The sequence below is a fragment of the Mytilus californianus genome, unplaced genomic scaffold (genome assembly GCF_021869535.1).
Source record: "Mytilus californianus isolate M0D057914Y unplaced genomic scaffold, xbMytCali1.0.p SCAF_3, whole genome shotgun sequence".
Taxonomy (NCBI): domain Eukaryota; kingdom Metazoa; phylum Mollusca; class Bivalvia; order Mytilida; family Mytilidae; genus Mytilus; species Mytilus californianus.
Window position 1 is genome coordinate 10,708,448 of NW_026262679.1, and position 27,154 is coordinate 10,735,601.

The 27,154-nt window shown below is 31.2% G+C and overlaps 1 protein-coding gene across 1 annotated transcript; it reads left to right on the top strand.

Moving 5' to 3' along the window:
- LOC127733957 (RING finger protein 44-like) lies at nt 1–25,733 on the top strand. The gene is made up of 11 exons (XM_052243444.1): nt 1–336; nt 3,061–3,393; nt 4,615–4,673; nt 12,702–12,898; nt 18,944–19,112; nt 21,452–21,829; nt 22,562–22,717; nt 23,402–23,511; nt 24,460–24,538; nt 24,948–25,175; nt 25,593–25,733. Exons 2-11 carry the CDS (start codon nt 3,072–3,074, stop codon nt 25,650–25,652), a joined length of 1,758 nt encoding a protein of 585 aa, XP_052099404.1. The 5' UTR covers nt 1–336; nt 3,061–3,071; the 3' UTR covers nt 25,653–25,733.
- The last annotated feature ends 1,421 nt before the right edge of the window (nt 25,734–27,154 follow it).

Genomic DNA, 27,154 nt, shown 5'->3' on the forward strand with positions numbered 1-27,154 from the left:
CAAGGATTTTGATAATTATTAAAAGGGAAAAGCAGATTTTTCTTTAACATAATGAAGAAGAACTATTCCTAAATAACTATAATAAAAGTAAAGATGAATGATAAAGCGATAATTGGAAAGAAATGCCTGAAAAAAAGCACACAAATCGAAAATCATTAAAATACTTCCGGTGACGTCATAGCAGTAGGCGGGGAATCAACTTCGACGTGTGTACAGTAGACACCAAGCTATCCAGCTCCGTGCGTGTGTGTTCAGTTAGAAAATTCAAAATTTGATTATTTGTGCATGTCCCTGGTGTTGTTAAAAGCGAATAAAGGAGAAAATATACATTTAAAGGTAAGATAACGAAATTTAGATAGAAAAATCGACATTGGAAGAGGATATTAAAGTGAAAAACTTTATTCTTTACCCGAATAACTTTGTGTACTCCGTAAATGTGTGTACATGTACACTTGTTTATGTATCGATAAGTGTGATATGCGTGGTAGGTTATTTGGGAGCATGAAAGAAACCCCATAAACACCGTTACAGGACTGTAAATTATGTTTTTATGAATATTCACAATTGATTGCTTTAAACAATGAGCATTTTTTACTTATTTCATATTTGAAAACAGTCGCCTTATTTTTGAAATTTGTCCAAAACATGACTGAAATATAGTTTATAACCACCCAAGTTTTGATTTGTACAATTGCACTTTGATTGTGACTTCTATAATTTGGAAATCACTAAATTATTTTCACCTACATGAGGTTTAATCCAGGGTTGATATTTTCAACTTAGTATGTAAATCCTTGGCTTAATATATAGGAAATTAAAATTTCGATAATGAAATGAGCTCATATCACAGATGTTTTGTTATTGGATACTTTGTGCCAGCAGACTGGAATACAATCTAAATTTTGCAGGAGACTGACTGCACAATCTATAGAATGCAATTGCATGGTAGTCAACTAACACATATTGCCTATTCTACAAGTTCTGTGATATTAAACACTGCCAATGGAATACAAATAGTTGACTAAAATTAGATTTTTACTAGTTCACACAAATTGGTTTAATATTAGTCGACTGACACATACTCCTAACCCTAAAACATGAAACACACATCTGTGGTAGGAGCCCAGGGGATAAGGTACCATGCATACCATAATTTGTTTTTAAATCTTTGAATTAAAGAGACATAGGCACACACAATGTGAAATGCAGCATAATAATTTGACATGCTAGTGTACTAAAATAAGTAATAATCATTCACAAAATTTGATCTAATTTTAGTCAAAGGAAGAATTTTAATTGGTTATATAATTTTGTACAATGTTAACTGATAAAGAATTATGAAGATCATATTAAAATAATTTTTGAATAATATGTATTTATTTTTTGAGATCCCTCATGGGTACTAGTACCCGAAAGTCTCATCATAAGCATGATCACCTTATCAGCAATGCTATTCTGCTCTTACAAGACTTGTGGGATTCTTGTTCAGACAGACATGCAGATGCTTTGTTATCTTATTAAGAAATAATTCTATTATGTCATGCTTTATGCTCATTTTAACAGGGTAGGTGCTATACTTGTCAATATCTTTATACATACATGTACCATTTGTAAAGTGTAAATATTGACAAATACATGTATAATGGCTACACATGTACCCATGGTAAAATGAGCAAAGAGCATGACATGAAAGAATTATTTGATTCAAATATTACAAAAAAATTAGACTTTTTTTCGTTCATAGCAGACATGCATGTGTTCACCATGTTTTATTAAAATTAGACCATGGCTTTGTTTACAAAGTGAAAGAAGGGTGTTATATATTTTGTAATGTAAATCAGATAAAGATAAATTCTATTTGATTAAAATACAGATCCTTTTTCTAAGCTTTGCTTACAAGGATCTGACAACACTCCGTTTTACTTTCTGTTCTGGTAATTATTTCATCAGCCAATGAAATTTTAGCCTTCAAATTTTTGAAGGTGTGTATAAATCTGACAAAACCAGAGGACTCTGAAAGGTCTTTAAAAACAGAATATAGAATGGAGGTTTTTCAGATCCTTGTAAGCACAGCTTGGACACAGGATCTGTAGTTTAATCAGATTGAAATAAATTAGGAAGGATTATTTTCAGGTAATCAAAAACTCTTAATGGCTAAATATTTACTATAGTATTCTCTTCTACAGATTATATGAATTAAACGTTTTGATGTTTACCATGGGTTTTTTGAGTGATCATTTTCCATTCACTGACAAGATACATGTATAAGGATGAATGCTCTTCACACACAACTAGTTTCACCCTACTTTATGATGTTTATTATCTATCTATGGTCTAATGAACGAACTATTACTTTTAGTTTTTCCATACAAATTTTTCATTTAGGTTTTTACAGTTCAATGCATTCCTTGAATTTTGAATCCATATTCAATGTATACCGGTGTATATATATCAATCATTATAAATCATGTATACTTTTGCTTATTATAATTTGATAGTGTACCTTTGTTTCACAGGGTTCTCACTAAGGTGAGTCCATGAGTCCTGGACTCATGAAAAGCTGTCTGGACTCACCATTTTCAAAACTGGTGAGTCCAAAGATGCATCAAGATTGAAATATTTTGTATAAACTGAATACACATATCATCATTTTATAGCAAAAGTTTAAAATGTCATTGCATTGCTCTATTAGGTCATGGAGACTAAAATAATACATTATATTGCAATAAAATTTCTTCTTCTTACTGTTGGACTCACCATGGCCAAAAATGACGAGTCCCTGGACTAGCCTTCAAAAATCCTTAGTGAGAACCCTGGTTTCATGGAATTTGGCTTGTCTTTGTTTTTATTATACAAAAAAGAGAAGGAATGTTTATGCAGTTCAACAGGCATATATATATATAATCAAAGGGCACAGCCAATATGATGATACATGTACATCTTAAACTGAGGTTAATACTTTTGAACAATAAGTAATACCTTTTAGTTGATAGTTACAGGTAGATCTTTTTTAACAAAAAATTGTCATGGTATTCTTTTGAAAATGTTCTTTTTTTAAAGGTTAGAAGATAATGCCAGTGGCAGCACCTCAAAAAGATGCACAAATATTTCAGCATTATCATCACTTGTTACCCAAATCTCCTGGAGCTCTAGTTGGAGGATCAGATACTTATTATGCACATGAAACATTAGACCATTTACATAGTATACATGATGATGAAGATTTCTTCAGCCCACATAGTCCACCAATTTTAAATTTAAGTCCACATTTAAGTTCACCAGATAGGACCTCACCTTCTCAGCGAGTTTCACCAACACACAGAACATCACCTAATCAGAGAGGATCTCCATTTTATGATTTAAGAGAAAGCACAAGGAGGAGAACATTTCATGGTCAGTTTTTAATTAGATAAGTTTAACTTATATTAAGATATAAATTTACAAAGCATTTTTAGCAGTAACACATGTACTGGTATGGTTTTACTTCAATATGCAGCACATGTTGTTGATGTTGAATAATTTTGTTGTATTTAGGGTCCCAATAGATGCATAATCTAAGTAAGACAAATATCATGTAGAAGTGCTGGTGATGTAAGAAATGTATGTGTTGTTTGAATGATTGATTGATATATATTGATGTGTTGTTTGACTATTTAATATCATCATAAGCACAGTTAAACAATGTAGGTCATTCCTAGATCACTGTATTAGTCTGTAAATCATAAGTACTGTTATACATTCCTGCTGCATATTGTATTTACACACTCTCTCTCAAGAAAGGTTGTCAGCCATCATGGCTATATGGATTATCTCTGGTATCTCACTGCATATAACTACAATCCTGTATTAGACTGTTCTCTACATGTACATGGCAGTTTTATTGATGCCTAAGACAAAAGTGTAGTGTGTAAATTGTGGATTGATCCTTTGTAATCTTAGGTTACAAATGTATTTCTTTTTATCTTAAGATTGCTAAAAAATTACCACGAAAGATGGATTATAATTATAACCAAACCAGTGGACATTTTTTTTATGTCTAGCAGCAAATCATACTTGATATAGATGTTACAATTGTACAAAAAATTATAAAACTTCACAATCATATCATAATAAGTATACAGTATATATAGGAACTGCAGCACTTGTATTAATACATGTATTAAGATGTGATTTTATCATTGTCTAAGATCCCCTGTTTCCTCAGTCATTTCCATGTTTTAACACCTATCATCCTAAAATTTAAACAAAATGGTCTTAGTGAAAGCAATTAATGGTGAAATTGCAAATCAGAAGTGTTCTTTTTTTCCTTGAAATCAAATATTTGTTTTTTTTTTAACCATAATTGTTTTTTAGCATTTTTTAAATTTCATTTCTTATGAGATTTCTTTAATGAAAAGAAGAGACCTGAAAGTTTCCATTTAGGATTTTGTTATGCTGTATCATGGCTGTTTAATCCTTTCCTCTATTTGTCACAGTGGCAAATCTTGATGATTTTCTATGAGTACATAGTCCAATGACAGATAAATGTATTGTATAAACTAAAGACAGGAACTGCACAATATGTACACATTTCCACAGTATTTAATGTATGTTTAACTCTGTTTTTAATTTCAGAGGGAGGTTCACAAATGCAGAATTGTTCTGGTGTAATCTCAGAAGATTCAGACAGCAAGGTAATCAGTCATTTTTTTGCATGAATATTTTTGATATGTTTAAAACATCCTTCAAATCCAGATGTTAACAGCTGTTCTGATGTACTATTAAACAAGAACATGAAGGATATTGACAGTGGTTGACTTCTTAAACATTGCCCTTCACCTATGCAGATATTTAATAAGCCGACATAAGTGGCAGGGTTCAAGTCCAAAAATTGCAGTGTCCTATTTCTATGGTTATAAATGCTTTTGTTACCAAGGATGGTAAGCATTTTTCAAACTACCAGTAGATGTATTCTTGGCAATCAGCAATGACCCTTACATGCTTAAGGCTTCTTGATTTTTCAGCATCATCACTAGACTATGTTCCCTAGTACTGATTTAGAATTTATATACAAATTGATTCATGGCATATTCCATACCCACCATATCAGCCTGAGGTATTAGCCAAGGGTTTGATATGGGTTGTCAGGGACTAGTGATGATAACTTGGCTCATATAGAAAAGTCATGTATTAATCTGTTTATCACATATTTTCAACATATGAACACACCCTTGACTGATATGGGATTATCAGAAGTATGATCTACGTGTAACATCTGACACATTTATTTTTAAGGTTTCATATGAAGTAGAGTGAGCTCTGTGAAGGCCATGTATATTTTATATACATGCTGTTTATGTTTAAGATATGCCTACTGTACAATAGTAGAGGGACATAATGTTTTCTGGTCTGTGTGTCCAACCATCCATTCATTTTGCTGTATGTCCTGTAGCATGTTAAAGTTTTGGTTTAGGGTAGTTTCTGGTCACATCAACTTAAACTAAGTACACTAAACACATGTTCATTATGAAGTAGACTACTTCGAATTCATTATTATTTGCGGGGTACCAATTTTCAAGGATTTCATGGACATATGTGAACATTGATTTAAGTTTTCAAAGAAGTACAATTTTCTACAGGTTTGTATTCAAACTTTGGCAAAACCAAGCAATCAAATATCAACAAAAATACTATCTTTCCTCGATTCAAGAAAATTTGTATCCATGAAAATAAATGAATCAACAGTATATAATAATATAATTGCAAAATTGTGGGTTTTGATTCAGATTTTACAGCTCTCTGAACATGATAATCACACAGTATGAGCAGGGCATTATGTCCCTTGTTAGTGGTAGTATTTCTAAATCACCTTAGACCATTCGTTTATCAGGAACCACAGACTATTTCAATTGTTTTACCTAGAAATAATAGCAAATATCATCTATGAATTTTAGATACATGTTCGGTTTTCAAATGTATTTATTATATGATTGCCTTTGATGATCCCTTTTTACATGTGAGATACAGACTCTGCTAAGTCCTGAGTTAATGATTGTTGTTATCTTTAAATTCAATACCATGATTTCAGTGAAACTGTTTTTGGGAGAAAAGCTGTTGTTTTTTTTAAATGTCATCTTGAGTTTCATTATTTGTCATTTCAAATTTGACAATGGTGATCAATCATATCACGGGAAATTCTGTATTAAATTTTATATTTTATATTGCTCTGTTTTAGTCCATTTCTAAATCTGGAAATGTGTATCTCATGAAAATGATATTTTCACAGAAAAATTGCCTGTATTCCAAATAACCAAGATTACATGGGTTTTAAAAAACTGGAAGTTATATCCTGTTGTGATTTTATACCTTATTCATTGCTATTTTTCTAAAGGACATGGGTTCTATTTAGTCACACAGGAAATATAAGGAGAAACGTAAATTAATTTCCTGTCTGGCAATATTCATCTCAACCATTTACTTTATTTTGAAGAATAAAAGTAAATTTCCTGTCAGGGATTGAAGTTGGTTTGGCCTGTAGCGTACATATGCCTTATACAAATTTATGTCAACCTTTTAAAACATTTTCTAAAAATAGTAGGTGTCGAGACTAGGAATATTTGCCCATATTAACAAAGGTATAGAGTGACAGTAAAATTAGTTATATGGTATTTTTTTTTACCTGAGTTTGTGGGCATCAAAAACAAAGAATGAAAGAACACCATGCCAATCAATGGTTTATAAATCAATGGTTTATTGATTACAGAATCCAATGGTGTTTTACATATTCACTCAAGTATGAAGTGCTCTGAACTCTCAATATACACAGATCTTCTTACCAACTTTAAGGTGATTTTTAATGCAAATTTATACATACAGAGCTGAAAACGTTTTTCAATGATGAAACCAGTTTTGAGGACATCAAAGTGAAAAGCTAGATTTCATGTACAGTTCATGTAGATGTTTGTTCTTTGTACTTAAATAAGTTTAACCAATAACTTTGTAGGATCACATGTGTCTGTGTTTTTGGTTTTTAGTACAAAACAACTTTTTTATAATGAAAATTTAATTTTGCTGTACTTTTTGATTGATAATTTTCTTTTTTCTTTGTTCTGGCTGATATTCTTTCTTTTGTTACAAACAAATGCTGATAAAAGAAAGAAAATAAAACACTGTTGGCTCTGATCATAAAACACAATGTTGCCAGCATGTATGATCATCTATAGGTTTATATTAGGAGGCAAAAATTGATTAAATATTCTAATGTAACACATGTGTAGTGTTTCATTAATATTTGCTTAAAACAGGGACACCCTGACAGTGTTGGTTTGTCTAGAATTTGTGAAACTTATGTGTGTGATTGACAGGTTTCTTGTTTGTTCTAATGCTACAAATAGATTTTTTTTTAGAAAAATGGGTTTACAAAACTTTGAATTTTTGAAATACTAAAGCTTTTCTACCTCAGGAATAGATTACCTTAGCTGTATTTGGCAAAACTTTTAGGAATTTTTGGTCCTCAACTTCGTTCAACTTCGTTCTTTATTTGTTTTTTTTTTAACTATTTATTCGAGCGTCCCTGATGAGTCTTTTGTAGACGAAACACGCGTCTGGCGCAAATACAAAATTTCAATCCTGGTATCTATGATGAGTTTATTTATATTGGTGAATAGTTATCATATCATGTCTCCTTCTTAGCTGTATTTATTTTGAATTTCAATGTTTTATTTTTTATTGAGGACATGAATGAAATAAATATGTTCCTGTTTTGTTCCTTTAACTGTTCCTGGGGCAATATATGGTAAAGAAGACAATTTTTCTGGGGTACAATTTTTACTATTTATGAAAATGTTACAGATTCTTCCAACAAAGTAAACCTGCATGTAGAAAGAAATTTAAAAAAAATATATTTTGAGAGAAAATATCCATGTTTTATTGCATTGTGTCTCTTATCCTTTGTTAATAATTTCCTTAATTATAAAATACAAGCCACAGAGTAAATGTTTTAGAATAAAAATTCCCTATTTCTAAACCTCGTTGAGAAATTTTCCCATTTAAAGGCCCCTTTAATCTAAAGCTAACATTATATGGGCTCCAGCACTCCTGTGTGTATACCTTGATCAATATGAAAACTTGTTCAGATAACTATCAAACAAAGAAAACCACAACTCTTATGTGGATGTGGCATTCATGGCTTTTCTTCAAAACCACTTTATCTTACTCAAAAATTATGTATGTAAAAGAATTTTTCTGCATTGTGGAAATTTTGAAGCAGTATTTAGTTTCAACTCATGAGTTCTTACAAATATATCTGTTCAATAATTTGACATGCGAGGAAGGGGGTATCAAACAGTTTTACTGATTGTTAGGTACAATCAATCATAAAAGCCCACATATATATATATTAAAGATATACCTGTACATTATATGTTGTACTTATCAGACCATCAGGTTTTCCCTTTTTATGTTTATATTATATTTGAAATTAAAGGTTGTATTTTACACAGTCCATTGTGAGCTCATATTCCCATTGTTTTACACATACGATTCTATATGTACATAAATTACTGACACACATTTTGGGGGTATTGTACAGTATGAAGAATAAGCTTGAATGATTAAGGGAAAGAATGAATTAACACAATGTGAATTTAATTATATTGTGATGACCTATTTAATTGTCAAACATTGACACACTGATGCATACAACCACATTTATGACTGTTTGCCCTCCAGTTCTGTGAATGCCACCATTGTTCACATGCCTTGGAGGACTGGTATTTTAGATATGAGGAAACAAATTTTACCTTCCAGGTGTGGCCACTTGTCAGGAAGACAAGCAGGTGATAATAATCTCAGGGAATATAGGTTGATAATTTTATCCCTCCTTAATATTTCTTTCCACATGTCAAGCTTTATAAGGTTAAATTAAGGTGAGTGAACCTTTACTGCACAGAAAATGCATTAATTAATATGCTTTGTACTATGAATATTGATTTTATTTTATGGGAAAAATGCTTGTGTTTGAATTATGGTCTGCTTAAATTTGTTGAGAAATATCAGGGAAACCTTTGCTGATTGAAGAAGAAAAAGTTCAAATACAAGGCCTACATCAAGCTTTAAAATCTGGCAAACGATTTTTCTTTCAGTTATTCAGAGTGATTCATTCTGAAGTTTTAATGGCAAACTTCCTTTGTCAAAGTAACTTCTCTTTACACACAAGGCTAACCAACTTATCTACACAGATATACATTATGGAAATCAAGCATAGCGCACAAACACATTTTATTTTTCTAGGTCAATACACAGTTGTATTATGGGTATCTGTTGAAGGGGATAAGGTCTTTTATAAGATTATGTCAACATGAAATACTTTACCCCCTAACTCACAGTATGAATCACCACACAGGTATTTAAAATACCCAAACACAAAGCCCCGACATTTCCTCTGACTGATCTAAAATCTTTGTTTTCCTTTATTAAACTTTTTTCTTTGTTCAGTTTAAATTATCTGCATACGACTAGAGTTAAATATCAAACTGACTAAGGGGTAAGACTATTACATTTTTGCTTGAAGAAAAGTTGTTTTTGCAAGTTACTAACCACCAGAATGACTAATAATAGTAAATGCTGTCAAGTGTTAGCATATGAAAGCCAAGTACCATAAAGACCTTACCTACATGTACAGTTAACCAAAGTAAATGACTCACACTTTTTGATGGATGGTCATTTATAATGTAAAGCAGAGTCAGATGTAAATATGGATTTATATTAAAATGAATCCTGGAATAAAGTTTCTGAAAAATGTATCTCATTTTGTTTTATTACACTAGTAAAGGAAATATTTATACTAGAAAGTCAGCTTTATCTTGTGACAACATCATTTGGCTGAAGTCCATAGAAATATTCCCACTGCACTATACATGTCATTGAGTAGCAACTCAGCTTGGTATCACATGGTAAATATAAACCTAGTTATAAATTAGGCCGTTAGTTTTCTCAATTGAATTGTTTCATATTTTTCATGTCAGGCCCTTTTATAGCCAACTATATGGTATGGTTTTTGTCTCGTTGAAGTCGGTAGGGTTACATATAATTGCATACATCCACTTCACTTGATCTTTAGTGGATAGTTGTCTCATTGGCAATCATACCACATCTTTATATTTTTACAATGGTGGTAAAATGGCTCTTTTTGCTTTATAAAAGTCCTTATAATTTCATTTCTTCCAATGTTTTACTAAAAAAGGAATGTAACTGTTATATAATCTGATTGGTCCAATCATCAGTTCAAAGTCCATCAGATTTACAGGGATGGAAGTTTAATCAAATGATCCATCATACTGATTAACATTGTTACATATTGAATAAAGGACAACCCAGATACCCTTTAAAAGCAAGCGTGGATACAGAACTGGGACACAGTAGAGCACATGACACCCTTATGTTTTAGGCGTAAGTATACGCTGAAAGAAGTCCCTTTCTAGTTTAGGCTATAAAGCTAGGTCAAATCTTATTTAAAAACACCGGCATGAAATTTAAAAAAAAGAATAATAAGTATAAAAACATCAAAAGACAAGAGTGGAAATTGAAATCAATTTAAATCAGTTTCATTTCTTCTTTCTGAGGTTGTCAATAATAAATAATGCGTCCAAATCTGATATCAAATAACAAAGTTACTATTTTTGACATTGTTTTTTTCAAGCCTCTTCAATCTCTTTTGTCTCATAATCAGTAAGAGGTACAGAAAATAAAGTTAGTAGTCTTATGATGTTGCTTTATGTGTGTACATGTGTATAGATAACAAAATACAGCAAAAGAATTGGGTAGCAACTTAATAAACAACCATTTTATATATTTTATGAATTAAGATTTTTCGCATGACCTTTCTTTGTCTCCTATTGTTTCTATGGCTTAAGTATTAAGACACTTTATTGATACATGTAGATAAACTCAAAATATCTGTTTTAAGTCCGTCCAGGAATTATCTGCCCTTTTGCCTGGTACTTTTGGTCACAGTATGGGTCATTAGGTCTGCAAGAACTCATGGCTAAATGCAATGGATGATAGAATTTTAATTTAATTTATCAAACCCCAAGACAGACAGTATATTTTGATTGTTAAAAGTCCTGGTCAGAGAGATATAAGCTGGCTTTGATTATTTTCCTTCTGATTTTCAATAATTGAGGGGAAAAAATGCCTTTTGGTAAATCCATGATTGTTACCATGTACATTAATCTCCTATTCCCTTCTTTGTTATATACTTATAAGGCCATTGTCACTTCTTATTTATTTCCACCTGCATGACCAGGCAGATGGTAAGTGTTATGTGATGACCAGGTTTTTATAATTAATTAAATTTTAATATAGAAAATCTGTGAAAATAAATGACAATAATACTGCATGTTGGTGTTACATGAAATTGTGCTAATTTTCACACCTTTACTTGATAATGAATAGGCGAATTGTGAAAATGTATATTCAAGTAAACATGTATACATTCTGGATAAGACCGAAATTTCCTAACTGTAATTTATATTAAATTATATTCAATTCTATAAGAAACGTTGGCATTACTTCACCTTTTATAATATCAATACAGTGTAAAAATTAAAGTACATCAAAACAATGCAGGGTAACCTGAAGTTAATTAATTTGGTAATATCAGAAGAAATTCCTGAAACTTTTCCTCAGTCCTGGCACTGTTAGTGTAAGAATCTTGAATTATTGAACTTTTTGCCAAGGTACAATTGATGAGTTGGAAGGATCAGTACTATATGATGTATAGGAGAAAGTGCTGGTCATTATGTTATATTTATGTATAGGAGAAAGTGCTGGTCATTATGTTATATTTATGTATAGGAGAAAGTGCTGGTCATTATGTTATGTTCATGTATAGGAGAAAGTTCTGGTCATTATGTTATATTTATGTATAGGAGAAAGTGCTGGTCATTATGTTATATTTATGTATAGGAGAAAGTGCTGGTCATTATGTTATATTTATGTATAGGAGAAAGTTCTGGTCATTATGTTATGTTCATGTATAGGAGAAAGTGCTGGGTATTATGTTATATTTATGTATAGGAGAAAGTGCTGGTCATTATGTTATATTTATTTATAGCAGAAAGTGCTGGTCATTATGTTATTATGTTTGTTAACAACCACATTGGTAGATAGTAATAAATCCATCATTGGGTAGAATTAGTGTAGTTCTCTAGTTAAGAAGTGTATTTTGGGACATGTACTTTGACCTTTGCCCTGAGAATACTTGTATTTCAGAATGTCCATTTAAGTACTTGTATGGACAAGTCGAAAACGTCCTAGAAATAGATCTGAGATATTTTCACCAGACTACTGCAATTATTACTGCAGCATTGTCATTATCAATAAAAGTTATTTATATTTAAGGAAATTATTCATTAAATATTACAGTCTGTATCCATGTTTGATGAAGAGATCAGCTTGACTTTTTTCACTTTGATTTTTCCTAGTTTTACCTTAAATGGTGTATGTCAATATGGATTTTTTTTCTGTAATAGTATCCCCAAGTGTAGTTTTGATGCAATTTAATGATAAAATTTCAAATATTAAAGGGGAAATCAATTCCAACATGAATGTATGAAGGAAAATTTACAAAGCATGTACGATTTGTGTGTGTTAATAACTAGCTCACCATAGCATTGACACATTCATGATTGCTATAGTATTGATTGTTTTTTTTTCTACAGAGTGAGAGCCCTAGCAGAAAGAGGAGAAAAACCTCCGGCAGTTATATTGATTTGACACATTCTCCAAGCCCCCCACCATCTTGGACCAGAGAGGTGATCACAGAAGCTGCCAGACTCAGTTCAGCCCGACGTCGACCTTCCAATCAGTTACGGAGATTATCGTCAGATAGATGCCATACACCAAGGGCTCGTAGAAGGTAAACTGTTCTTGTATTGATTGCCAATATGTTTAGCTGTGTAATATATTTATGAACATTTGTATTTTAGGGTGTCAGGTTTGTGGCATGTACAGATTAATATTTCAGCATTTTATTTGTCAAATAATTCATTGATTATCTCCTTCATTAAAATTCTCCATAGAGAAATATAGCCAAAAGAAATCAATGTTTTCTTCCATCCAGAGATTGTGGTGGCTGACGATTGATTTCCTTTGTTGACATGTTCTATAGAAATCTTTTTTGTTCTCTCCCTTTAACAAGGCTATGTTTATTCACCCATTTTCCTAGGGATTTGTGACTCCACTGAGCAAACATGAAATGAGAAATCCTAGATGATTTTGCTATTTATCAAGAGTTTAACAACAGATGTGTACAATGACAGCTTTAATTTAGGCCCTATTCAAATTACTTAGCCTTAAGCCACTTACACATGTGTACTTTAAATATTTAAGCGAGAATGCCATAAAACAGGGATTGTATCATTTTAACTAAAGACTCTCTATAACCTCAATCTTTGTAGATATCCAAGTTTAAAACACGTAGAACAGGACCACAGTTAAATTTTATAAACTTCCCACACATACATTACATAGTGTATATTTTGTTTTGTATCTTTAAATGTAAAATTGCCAATACTCAGCCGGCTGTATATATACAGAAGTTTTATACTAAGGTATAATGGTTAAACCACAAAATACCTGTGTTTCTTTGATCTTGGATTTCCTTGGTTATATTATAAATTTTCCATTCCTTTAAAGTAAAAAAATCATGAGGATAAAACTTAATAGAGACATTTTACTTTGAACAATATTTTTTTTTTATTATGTCTTTCTTTCAACACTACATTACTGGACACATCTGAAATGTAATATTTTTGCTGGTGTCTCAACTACTTATTTTTAATGATGATAAAAACTTAAATAAAAAATTATTGCTCAAAACTACAGAACTGACTGATGATATTTTAACTATGAGCATGATGAGTAAACAAAACTCCTTGAGACATTATCATAGGAAGTTTGAATTAGAAATTTCCTGCTTGTGATCATGGATTTATCTTTTGTAATACACAACATCACTTACAATTAGGTGATATTCATGCCAAGACCACTTTATTAAGTAAAGTTATCCTTTGTAGGATATAGCAATGCAATTGAAGGGTTTTAGTGGGCTAGATTTACTAATGCAGGAATTTATAATATGAATATTAGTAATAGTATAAATACATAATAATGTCAAAGTAGAACTAAATTGTGACATTTTATACTTAGAACGTGTACATAGATATACACTATGTTAACTTCAAACAAAATCATATATATGGTAATTTGTTAGGTTATAAGAATAGATTTAGATTTTTCATGTCCTATTTATCATATGTAAAATGATTAAAAATATGTGGTATTTTAAATGATGGCTTTTTGTAATTATTACCTACATTTAAAACTTGAACTCTGTGTCTGAGCAGATCATTAGACTAATAGTTCTTAAGTTTTCCAAATCAATTTTGAAATATGCTGCTCTTTTGAAAGACAAACTTAAGGTTTATATGGTTAACTGGTCAACATGTCATAAAATCATTATAATTTATCACATTGGTTGCATTGAATTACATGATTTCCCAGTGAAATACAAACTGATAATTTCACTCCTCTGATATCATACAACAATGGGTGTTGTCAAGACATTGTTGATGATGTTGAGTCAAAACAATTGAGAATGCATGGAAAAAGATATTTTCTACTTTATTTCCATTAAAAAATCCATGGTCAATTCAATGCAATAAAACAATAAATGTTCTAAAAATTGAAATATCGAAAAAATTTCAACATGTGACCGAAAACAACACTGATAATTAACTCGTGCACTATGCATTTCGTGAATTAATGTGTTCTTCAGTCACTGTTGAATATTTTTTCTATATTTGAAATCTTGTTAGTTATTCTATAATTATTGTTTACAAAATTAACTGCAGATCCTATTTCAAATTGTTTTATTTCTTGTCGTTTTAACGGGCCATTTACCATGTTTACTCCTCACTGCTTTTACCATATGCATACATATCTATTGATGTACTTTTTCATGTCCCTGAAACTGTTTCACTCTTCATGTAAATCAAAAGATATTATTGTTGTATTGTAAAAGATTGTCAATGATTGTTGAATGAATTCAAGTGCAAAATTTTGTATGTCAGCTTAGTTTTTAATTTTATTAAGTTCATGTCATATGTATTGAAGACTTTATTGCTCTAATTTCTATTGATATGACACAAGATGACACATGGTATGAAACAGCAATTGTACATCAGTTTTTGGTTAATTAATGGGACAACACAAAATTAGTATTGATATCTTAACAAATTTAGTAGGGGTTGTATATTGTGACGTCATAAAACTTTTGCTAGGCAAAGTCTGTTATATAGCAACAACTGTGTCCAGGATATTGCCTTGTGACGTCATAATGTCATGCTTAGATGAAAGGTATTGTATGGCAACCAACATTGACCAGTCAAATTATCTTTTACAAATGTGTTTTGGTATTGTCATAGACATCAGGCAACAAGATGGCTGAGAACATGTTCCATGCTAGAAATTTACCAGTTTATGGAAATGCAGATAATCAACAGTTTTTATATTCAAGTCAGTTCTCCCAAACTGGAAATACATCTATGGGCTTTCAACAACCTAGGCATGACCAAACTGAACATCAGTCTGTGGGCTTTCAACAACCCAGGCATGACCAAACTGAACATCAGTCTGTGGGATTTCAACAACCTTGGCATGACCAAAATGAACATCAGTCTGTGAGCCTTCAACAACCTTGGCATGACCAAAATGAACATCAGTCTGTGAGCCTTCAACAACCTTGGCATGACCAAAATGAACATCAGTCTGTGAGCCTTCAACAACCTAGGCATGACCAAACTGAACATCAGTCTGTGGGCTTTCAACAACCTAGGCATGACCAAAATGCACATCAGTCTGTAGGCTTTCAACAACCTAGGCGTGACCAAACTGAACATCAGTCTGTGGGCTTTAATCAATCTGGACATTCTTTTTTGGGCTTTCAACAACCTGGGCATCCAGTACAAACAGTGAATCATGTCACTCCATTTATGATTCCTGTGAATTTTGTTCCTCTTGGACAGCAGTTGAACATATTTAACAGAGCAGGATACCAGGGTTTTGCTTTTGATGTGATTCCTGGAAGATATGTATTTATTCCACAGAATAGGTATTCTTCTTACAATCAGCACATATCAACAAATGAAATGCAACAATCAGTTACAAATGGAAGCATGGAACAATCTGTAGAATGGAATCAAGCATTTTCAAGGGTTTCTGAAACAGCTGACCAGTACCTTGGAAGAAATGGAATTACACATTTTGCAAGACAACCATCAAATCTGTATGCTCAAAACCAAACGGTCAATAGTGATACTATTTACCAGAATTCAGAGACGACTATTCCGACTTCTCTGTCTCAAGGAAGTAGTTATTTCAATAGAAATTTATTAAATGAAACAGAATTTCACCAAAATGATTCATTACATATTTCTCAACAAGATTTAAATGGCAGCTCCAACACATTTGTTAACTATCATCAAGATGATGTTCATCAGAGACAAAATACATTTAATCAAAGATCTTTTTTGCATTCATCATATAACCAAAACTCAGATAACTTCTTTGACCAGTCAGGAAATGATATACCCAGTGCCAATAGTAATAGGAGAGAGAATTCTCCATCTTTACATGATATGTTTCAAGAACTTGTGCAGTTATATTTTCACGAGACAACAAATTGGATTCAGGCCGTTGTATTCAACCATCCTCGACAAACAAGAACTAGGTCCTTACTTGGTGTTATATCATCTTTGGTATCGGAAAATTTTAATTCAGTTCTTCAAACAGTTTTAAATGGATTTTTCAGTGGAGTGATTTTAAGTCAAAATTTTACTTTCAGGCAAATTTCAGAAACTTTGCTGACAATTGAAAACGCAAGAGTAATCACATATAACTTAGCCCTACATCTACGAGCACATTCAAGAATCTTTAACATTTTTCTGTCACCAACTAGGTTATTAGGAAGATTTGCAGAGGTTGTCAATAGTACTACAAGATGGATGATTATGAATCAAACAAATTCAATACCTGATATATTGCCATGGTAATACTGCTCACCCTTAAACATGTCCAAATCAATAGATTTTTGTTTACAAACATCTTGTATTTTTAATTTTCTTCAAATTAAGACAGTAGACAGTACAAGGAAGCCTCTTGTATTGAATTAGGAATTTGCTGTCAGGTATTATTGGTATAGAATATTTACAGGGTTTTTCCTTTCCTACCAATTTGTTGCCAAGTACATGTGTACCACTTATTTACCGGTAACCTTTTTTGTGTGAAATGTTTAAAATAGCTGAAAGTTTGTTGCTAATAGTTGTTTGTTACAAGAAGAAGAATGCTATGTTTTATTGATTGAAAAAGTTGTCTTTCTGAAATTATCCTATGGCCAAAAATATGTTGTCAGGATTAACATTGATTGATCATATGATAGTTAGAATAAAAAGAAGTGAAAGTGCCAATATTTGCAATTCTGATTTTGTCAGACAATGTGCTAATAGTTTCAATTCTTATTTTGTCATATATTTATGTATGCCACATTTATAAACTAAAATGTAAGCTGGCATGATAATGAGGATTGAAACTATTAGCACATTGTTTGAAAAAAATAAAAAATGAAAATCCAGCCTGGGACTGTTGAAAAGAAATATTTACATGAAAATTGAACAATGGACTAGTAGATAATTGATTAGAAACAAGAATGTGTCCATAGTACATGGATGCCCCACTCACACTATCATTTTCTATGTTCTGTGGACCGTGAAATTGGGGTAAAAAAACTAATTTGGCATTAAAATTAGAAAGATCATATCATAGGGAACATGTGTACTAAGTTTCAAGTTGATTGGACTTCAAATTTATCAAAAACTACCTTGACCAAAATATTCAACCATGAAGCGGGACAGACGGATGGACGGACGGACGGACGAACGAACGAACGGACACACAGACCGAAAAACATAATGCCCCTCTTCTATTGTAGGTGGGGCATAAAAATATTTTTTCAAAATTTATAAAGTTTAATTGGAGATCGGGTTTTTAACCATATTTGGATAATCTTTTCATAATGATCAAGTAACAAAGCATGTGACACGTTCTTTTTAAGTAGGAGGGGGTTAACATAAAAGAAATTGGTATTTAAATGTAATTTTAGACTTCACTAAGAGCATATCAAAGTGTAGTCGAATTTTTGTTAAGTAGGGATCCTCCCAACTTTTGAGGGAATCAACATACATGTCCTAACTCCCATTACTAAAGAAACTAAATGAAAATAATAAGTCTACTTTTATTAAATATTTTAATACTCTTAATCTGTTTTTGCTATGGTTTAGCCATTTTACATCACACTATATTTTCATCATGTGCTAACCATGGATTTTATTTTTGAAATGTCTATGAAATGCAAAAGAATGAGGAATAATTAATGTGACGATGGCAATCACACGATTTGATTACTATACATGCCATAGGGGTAGAAATAATGGCACACTGATTCCACATTCAAAGTTATCCTTCAATTGGCATTTTCATTTTGTGAAATTTAGAATAAACAAAGGTTTTCATTGTATGAGGTATATGTGTGAATATGTGATGTCATATAGAATGTAAACCATCGAATCTGAATTTTTTATAAGCTTACCATATATAAGTATATACCAATCAAAATAATCACTAATGAACAGACAATCAAAACAGAATTTATAAAAATTGAAGTGTTTTTTTAAACTTAATTTTATAAAGATATTTACCATGTGTACTTCCTATTCCCTATTTTTAGGTAAATTTGAGGAGATGTTTTAAATGTTACATATTTGTATTGTTTATGGTTTATTTGTGTTAGTTAGTAGCAATCTGATTGTTTGGATTTTATACTTATAAATAGCTTATATTCTTTCAGTCCTGGTACAAGAAGACGAACAAGAGACAGAAATTCACAGCAAACAAGAGAGGCTTCACCAGAACGTCGTGCCTTCCAACCCCCACACATGATGACATCACAGATTCACCCTGCTTCCTTACCATCAAATCATCATAGGACAGGACAAAGACCAATATTAATGGAACAAGTAAGTAAACTGCAGTAGGACGATTTGAAGTCAGATAGTACTAGGCAGTGCCCTTCATCATTCAGAACAGGACTATAGGCCATTATTAATTAACTGATCCAAATAGATTTAAAAGTAACACTGTACGGGATCCATTATCATTTAGAACACAGCAAATGTCAATGTTAACAGGTCAAGTATGATCCTGTGATATTAAACAGCATGTCTTATGGTGTGGATAGTGTGACCCTGTGTCTAGACAGCGGTGTCCTATATCCCTATTTAGAGCTTGGATAAAAATTAACACCTTATGATTTTAAATGTGATGACTGAAATGACATTATCACAAATATTGTGTTTCATAATGAAAAAAAAAATGTTTTGTTTCTTGTCAACTTTTAATGTCATCAGAATAAAAATCCATATTTTTTGTGAAATTAGACTTTATTCGGCTCGATTTTGAGGTAACATATCAACCGACAACTGAATATCTTACTTTTGAATAGCTGAAGAATACCTAACAGATTTGACTTAAATTTCATGCACCATTTATTTCAATATTTTACTTGGTCAATACAGATTTATATTTATAATTAGCCTTAAATTCTTTATTACTTTGATATGATTCTAGAAAAATTTTCAGTTAGGGTGGGTGATTCTTTAATAATGATTTAATTTTTCACTTAATTTAAAAAAAAAAAAATCCAATTTTAAAATTTCTGGTTTTACTTATTTGATTGTCAGAATCATATGAAACAATATGACAGCATCTCCATGTTTATCTTCATTTATACCACCCAATGTCATGTCTGCTGTACTTTGTAGAAAGATGTAAGACTGCTTAGGGTTTAATTTTATTGTTGAATTTCATCTTGGCTGGTAATCAAATTTTAGGTAATGTTAAAACTGCAGTTTAAAACTTAGTATTTGAGTACAGGAGCTTTGCCAAAATAACAAACTTATTGTAAAAAATAAGAAATGTTTCAGCATGTTCAAGATATGAAACATCTAACACGGTTTGTCTGATAGAATTTTACTGTACATGTATAAATTGTACATTTAATGCCTGTCAGTAACTGTTTCAGACTCACATATATACTCAAGATGTGTAGACCTTGTAGGCTATTTGTCTGAGCATTATGTGGACTATTTTATATTAGTGTAATACAAATGTATTACATTAATTGATTAGTGTTAAATGTTGGGTTATTGAAGTCAGTTCAGTATCATCCTGTGAAGATAGTTTAGTGTCTGGTTTCCTGCTGATACTTTGTTGCTCTGTTAAATCTCTTATGTGTTCAGTTATGTTAGCCATGTAACTTTATTTAAGGTAGATCATCGGTATATATTTTTTGAGATAGAATTTTCTTATACTTTGCCAAAATGAAAATTTTACTATGCTTTTTTCAAAAATATAATAAAAAGTATGGGTCACCGTGCTATTTTTCAAGCTATGAGTCGTTGAAAATTGCCTAAATCTGGTTAGATTGTTCATGAAAAAACACATTTGCATTTGTTTGTATGCATAAAAAGAAATCTATGAGATAGAATTTTGAAATAAATTGTGAGAAGATAGGTTTTATAACATGTTTTAAGAAAATAAAAAGAAAAAATGGTGTCACCGAACTTGTTTTCTTGCTACAAGTAAAAATCAAAAATTTCCCTATCAAGCCAGTGTAATTTTTTTACTAAAAGAGTTATCTCCCCTTAAATGGCTTAGTTGAAAAAAATGATTCCAAAACACAAAATTTAATATTTGTTGGAATATTTTGAATAATACAATAAATCACCAAGTTTTCTTTAAATAAATAAACAGTGTGACAAATAAATTGCCAATCTGCCTCCTAATTTGCAGATTTGGGCAAATAACTAGACCGATTGTGTACTGCGATTGTACAATCCAAGATGGCGGTATACCATGAATCTACCTTAAAAAAAAAAAGATACATTTTACTTGAAGACACTATTGCATGGTTGTTTGTCTCAAAAATATTTTATTTATTTTTTTTGTCAATGTAAAAGGGATTTTTAGAATTTATCCTTAAATACACCTCACTGGGCACCCCAAAACACTCATAAACATAAACGTAAATCTAATACGGGAATGTCTTTGGTGTGTCTTTCCTTTACAAAAATGACTTGTGTAGAAAAAAGGGGAGACATTTGTTTTAGTCCACTTTAAAATTATTTACCTAGTCAAATAATGTAAATGATACAAAATATTTACTTATTCCTTAAACTAAAAAATTGAAACCTCCAAATATAAAAATTATGCACACTATCAAATGTTTTTAAGCCTCAGAACATACTGTAAAATATTTTTTGCCATAGATTTCAGAATTTTTATTTTTATTTTACAGATGCCAGTAACAGCTCCTGTTTCTATGACACCGTTTGCTATCCCAGTATGCACAGGGCCACATCATATCCCAGTATGCACCACAGCTCATATTCCAGTGTGCAGTAGCCAAGCAACATGGTCATTTCCTGCCTGCAGTGTTCCAATACCAACGTGTAACATGCAGCATATTCCTGCTTGTAGTCTACCACAGATACCAATTCCACATCACACTTTTCCACCTCTGTTTGCTCATCCTCATAGTCTAGCCAACCATTTACCTCGACAGCAACATATGTCGCCACCAACAACACAGTTTACAGCCAATCATAATCAGCCACATCATCACCATCATCATCATCATCATCCTCAACAACAGCATCATCAACCATTTCATCAGGTAAGTCAAGGTCATCTTGACCTAGGATTTTTACTATCAATGAAATGAAACTTTATTGTAATTTCAATCTAATCATTTTTTTTGGCTTAACAGTATTTTACATGTCATCTCAAGGTCAAAATCAAGTATTTGTAAAAGAAGTGACTGTTACATTTTCAAATAAATTTAGTGTCAATTGGCACTGACCACCCATCCGTCCCTCCAAGTGAAATTGTGCAAAGTTATTGTAAAAAGGAAACCACATAAGTTCAATTTGGTAAATGGATCTTTAGATTTTCCTTACATATATATGTCTAAATATCTATATGCATATAACCTGATTATTAATACATACAGCATGGCATAAGATTTTGGGTTTATTTTGTTTAGATTTTTAAATGATTATTTAGTTAAGGCTACTTGATGACTTCAAAGTTCTTCAATTTTAAATCTTCTATAAGACTACTTATCAGAGAAAATGTAATGGATTGATTGATGCTTAAACGTTGAATGGCAATGGTTACCATTCTGTAGCTTGATCGATCTAGATTTGAAATGTTTGCAGAAAAATTTTGTATTTATGGATCTGGATGTTAAACAGTCATCAATCAATCTATTTCTAGATAAAGGAAACCTATGACCCTGTTAACCAAACTGAATTTCTGAGTGTTTCTGTATTACAGACTTATTGTAGAATTTCATGAATTAGTTTAGGCCTCTTTTTAATTGTTGTTATTCATTTTCTATTTCCAGCGCCAGGAAGAAGAAATACAAATGATCCCAGACCATCATCGTCAGGCTTTCCAGATGCCGCTACATCATCACCATCATCATCAGACGCCATTCACACATTCACCCCCAGTAGTGCTTCAGGAACCTAATGTTCATCCAGCTCCACATGATTTATATGTAAGCAGCCATTCTCATTATGTTTCCACGTTTATACATACACTCATTCATCATTTTGGATGGTAAAGTCAAGAACAAATTATTAATGACAAATGAACACTTTACATCTACATGTTTTAAAAGGCAGACAAATCTTAATTTGGCCATACTTTGAAAGCAAAATAAAGGAATTTGTTTATTTGTTGTTTGTAAGTTAAAGGGTTAGATTAAAACCATATTAAGCTCCTGAAATCTTTACTACAAAATTATGTTAATTATATTGACAAATGAATAGAATGATGCAGTCTAATCCTTATGTTCAGAAATGTCACTTTTTATGTCACTTTCATTAACATAACATGATTGACAAATTTGACAACAAAAGTTAAAGGCAGTTTTGGGTCAAATTTAATACAATCTTAACCCAGAAATATTTTTAATTGCTTCAATATCTTAGTATCAAACATTTTGTGGTTTAATTTCTTTTTTGGGCAGGCTATTTCTCATCATAGTTATTAATTCCTGATATCTGACAGATAAATGACTTGTGAACAGATTTTGATAGATTTAAAATACTTTGTGATTATTGAAATCATGAGATCAAGTAAAAAATTGGTCTTATCATACCTTTTCTTGAGTCCCATTTAATATACATTCTGATTATGTTTTTATTTGTATTAAACCGTTTGATTTATATTTTAACAGGGACCCTTCCAAAGACACTATGCACGACCACGCATGGGAGGACGAAGTGGAAGATTGCGGTCAATACCATTACCTCCTCCACCTTACCCAGGATTCCTTCTTCACTTCCTGTAAGTTTTTTTCTTGATAAACCTGTATAAATCTACATAACTATACTGATTCATGATGCAAATGTATACTGTGGCATGATATTAAAAAAGGATTAGCAAATACAATCAAAGTACTGAAGAACTCATCATCAGATGACCACAAGTTCTGGTGGATGGTCTTAGAAAAAAAATCATATCTCTATACCTGAAAGTTAGGTTAAGGTACATAGATATATTTTTTTCTAAGACAAGTTCCTGTGTGGATGATGAATAAATGACAGGGAAATTAACCTCACCGTAATAATTATTATATTGTAGAGATTAAATTATTTGTTATCAGTATAATCTGGTTTGTTGTTATATATTATATTAATATCTGTATAACACAAATTTTCGGTATTCATGATTTGTTACTGATATATATAAATTTCTCACGACAAAACATTTTCATATCATTTATCTGTTCTTAACAAATATTTTCATTGAAGAAATGAATTTATAACAAGCGATAAGGAATATTATTTAGCACTCGATAATGTCCGCGTATTTATCAGTCAAAAGCGCAAGGAAATTTCTGCGGCAACATAACACCGGTATGACCTCTCAAGGTCACATCCGATGTAAAAATTGACAACTAACTGTAGGATAAAATTTCATTAGATATGGAATGATTTGATTGGCTACCATTGAATTGTTGATATGGAAGTACTCAAAATCACATATTTCTGCCATTTAGTGTATCAGATTTATGAAAAAGTCTGAAAATAACTATTACATTGCCTGACTAGGTATAAATGAAGTAGTAAATATATTTTATAATCAGAAAAAAATTTTTTTTTAGATAATTTTTATTTTAGCGTTTGTATTAACATTATGTCACTTAGTTAAGGAATAGTTCTGTAAGAGCATGTCCCAAGTAATAGCATAATTAGAAAATCAAGAATACATTATACAGATTTATATTTGCAGAGCAATGTTAAGCAACCCTCCAATACCTCACCTTGGAAGAGACTTTAATGATGAGGCGACTGAAGTGGAAAATTATGAGGTATGATGGATACTTTATGTTATAAATTCACAAAAATTGATAAAAACATTCTTCTGCAATGACAGAGCATATCAGGATTGTGCAGAATAAACGTGTCAGATCAATAGATCAGTACCAAAAAATAAGAAAGATTATAAATTAGCCATTAAGCATACTGTGGATTCTTTATTATTCCTGGAAAACCAAAATGTGGGTACAGTTGAACCACGAATTTGAAAGTTCGACAAAGTACAAATTTTCTTTAGGCTTATATTCAAACTCAAAAATCAAATATCCATGAAAATACTATTTTTCCTTTATCCACCAAGATTGGTCATCACTGAAAACTACACATATTGTTAACCTATTTTATGCTTGAAATGAAGAACACATGAAAATAGTTGTGATAATTTGCTATCTGGTTTTTCAGGCATTATTAAACTTAGCAGAGAGACTTGGAGATGCCAAGCCAAAAGGCTTAACAAAGCCAGAGATTGAACAACTGCCAGCCTATAGATTTAATAAGGAGAACCACAATTCAGACATGGACCAAACCAACTGTGTTGTCTGTATGTGTGACTTCGAGAACAGGCAACTGCTCAGAGTGCTACCTTGTAGTCATGAATTTCATGCTAAATGTGTTGACAAATGGTTGAAGGTATGTACAACTTTTCTTCATTTGTGCATTTTGGTAATACTGTTTAAATTTACATCAATCTAGGAACTTTTAAGGGAAAATAAATGGATAAATGAGATTTGATTGAGGTTATACTTAAACATAAGTGTTTTTTTTATGATAAATCCTTACAAAATATGACAACTTGCACAACTTGTAGCTAGAAAAAAAGCTTGGTGACCAATATTTTTTATATTATATTTAAAAAAAAAAAGCCTGTATAAACTACATTTTGGCACAGCAAAATTTTTTTATTTAGTGTAAATTTTAAATTTATTTCCCCCCCCCCCCCTATCTATCTTAAATTTTAAAAATTACTTATTTTGTCAATGTCCTTTATTTAAGCCATTGGTCTTATAATTTCATATTTACAAATAAGATTTCATTGTGTATTTTCAGACAAACAGAACATGTCCAATATGTCGAGCAGATGCTACAGAAATTGTTCAGTCAGACTGATAATCGAAACTGTTCATTTGACCAGGGTAAAAATAGTTCACTGTATGTCTTTTAATGACGCAAATTAAAATTCATCACAAAGCAATCGAAAGACAACAGCATAAGATAATCCTCTTGATTGACAGACATACTTTAAAAAAGGATGGAAATTTTGCTTGTAATTTTCTTCCATTGTACAGATATCGGAGACACCTAAAGCACCGTGATTGTAATACTCAGGAATAGATTATTTTACACCAAAATCTTAGGTGCTTTACTGTCTCATGTTTTGTACTGCATGACCTTTAACCTTCATACTGTCAGAGGTCAGATGTAAGCTTTTCTTGTTGGTTAGATTTATTAAAGAAAATGTTTGAATGTGTAGATGTTAATTGCATGCATATTTTTTTTCAGTTACATTCACTATATCAAAATATTCTTTTATATTTGCTGTAAACTTGATCCTAATTTGAAAATTAATTTTTGTCAGATCTTGGCACATTGTTACAATATATTGTCAAGAGGAAAAGGGTTAGACCTGTTTTGTTTTTCTATGTGATGTGCCAGTGTTTTTTTTAATTTGTATGAAATCAGCCCTTAGGGTGTTGAAAATTTATTTATGTGTTCTTTTAGTTACATCAATGTAACATTAACAGATTAATATAAAATATATGTGAAGATATAAAGGGAAAAAGTGTGTTTTGCTTTAACACATTAAATATGTATAATCAAAATAATTGATACATTGTGTTGTAGATGTAATATAACATAAAAACGAGGTCCTATTTCATCACATAAAATTGTCAAAGGGAGATAACTCTAGGGAAAAAATGAACAGGAAGTCACAACAATGCAATTCAGAATATATATGCTTATTAAATTTACACATATCATAATATGTATTTCCTTTCATCTATCATGTTGAATTTGAATGGGTAACTCCTTTTTTTTTAATGAAAGTCATCCTGCTTTTTGAGTTTATATTTTTTCAACAATATTTCATACTTATATGCTAGTTAAACTTTTTCATACTTATATGCTAGTTAAACTTTTCCATACTTGTATTCACAGGACAGAGTAGTGTTAAACATTTTTCTTAGTATGAATGTCCTTTACAGCTGTACAAACATGCTTACTTTATAAGATGAGACATAAAACATATGATATATGTATTGTACCTTAAGAGTTTCCATGAATAGTTCATTGGCATTATAATCCATTGTAAAAAATATGATTTAAATTTTTATGATAGTGGCATTTTTAAGTGTTGAAACTAGGTCAAATATATATTTTCACTTATTCTTGTATAGTGTTTGATTGATACATATCATTTATATCATTAATGATTTAATAGTTTTCCTGAAAATTGCAGAACAATTTTATTTAGAAGTTAGACTTAAGTTAGACTTAGCATAGTATGGAAACAAAGAGTTATTGGTTTCGTTCTTTTTATTATTCAAATACTTCTAGCAATAAATATGTAAGGGAAACAACAGATGAAGAAGAAAAATGTCAGAAGAAAT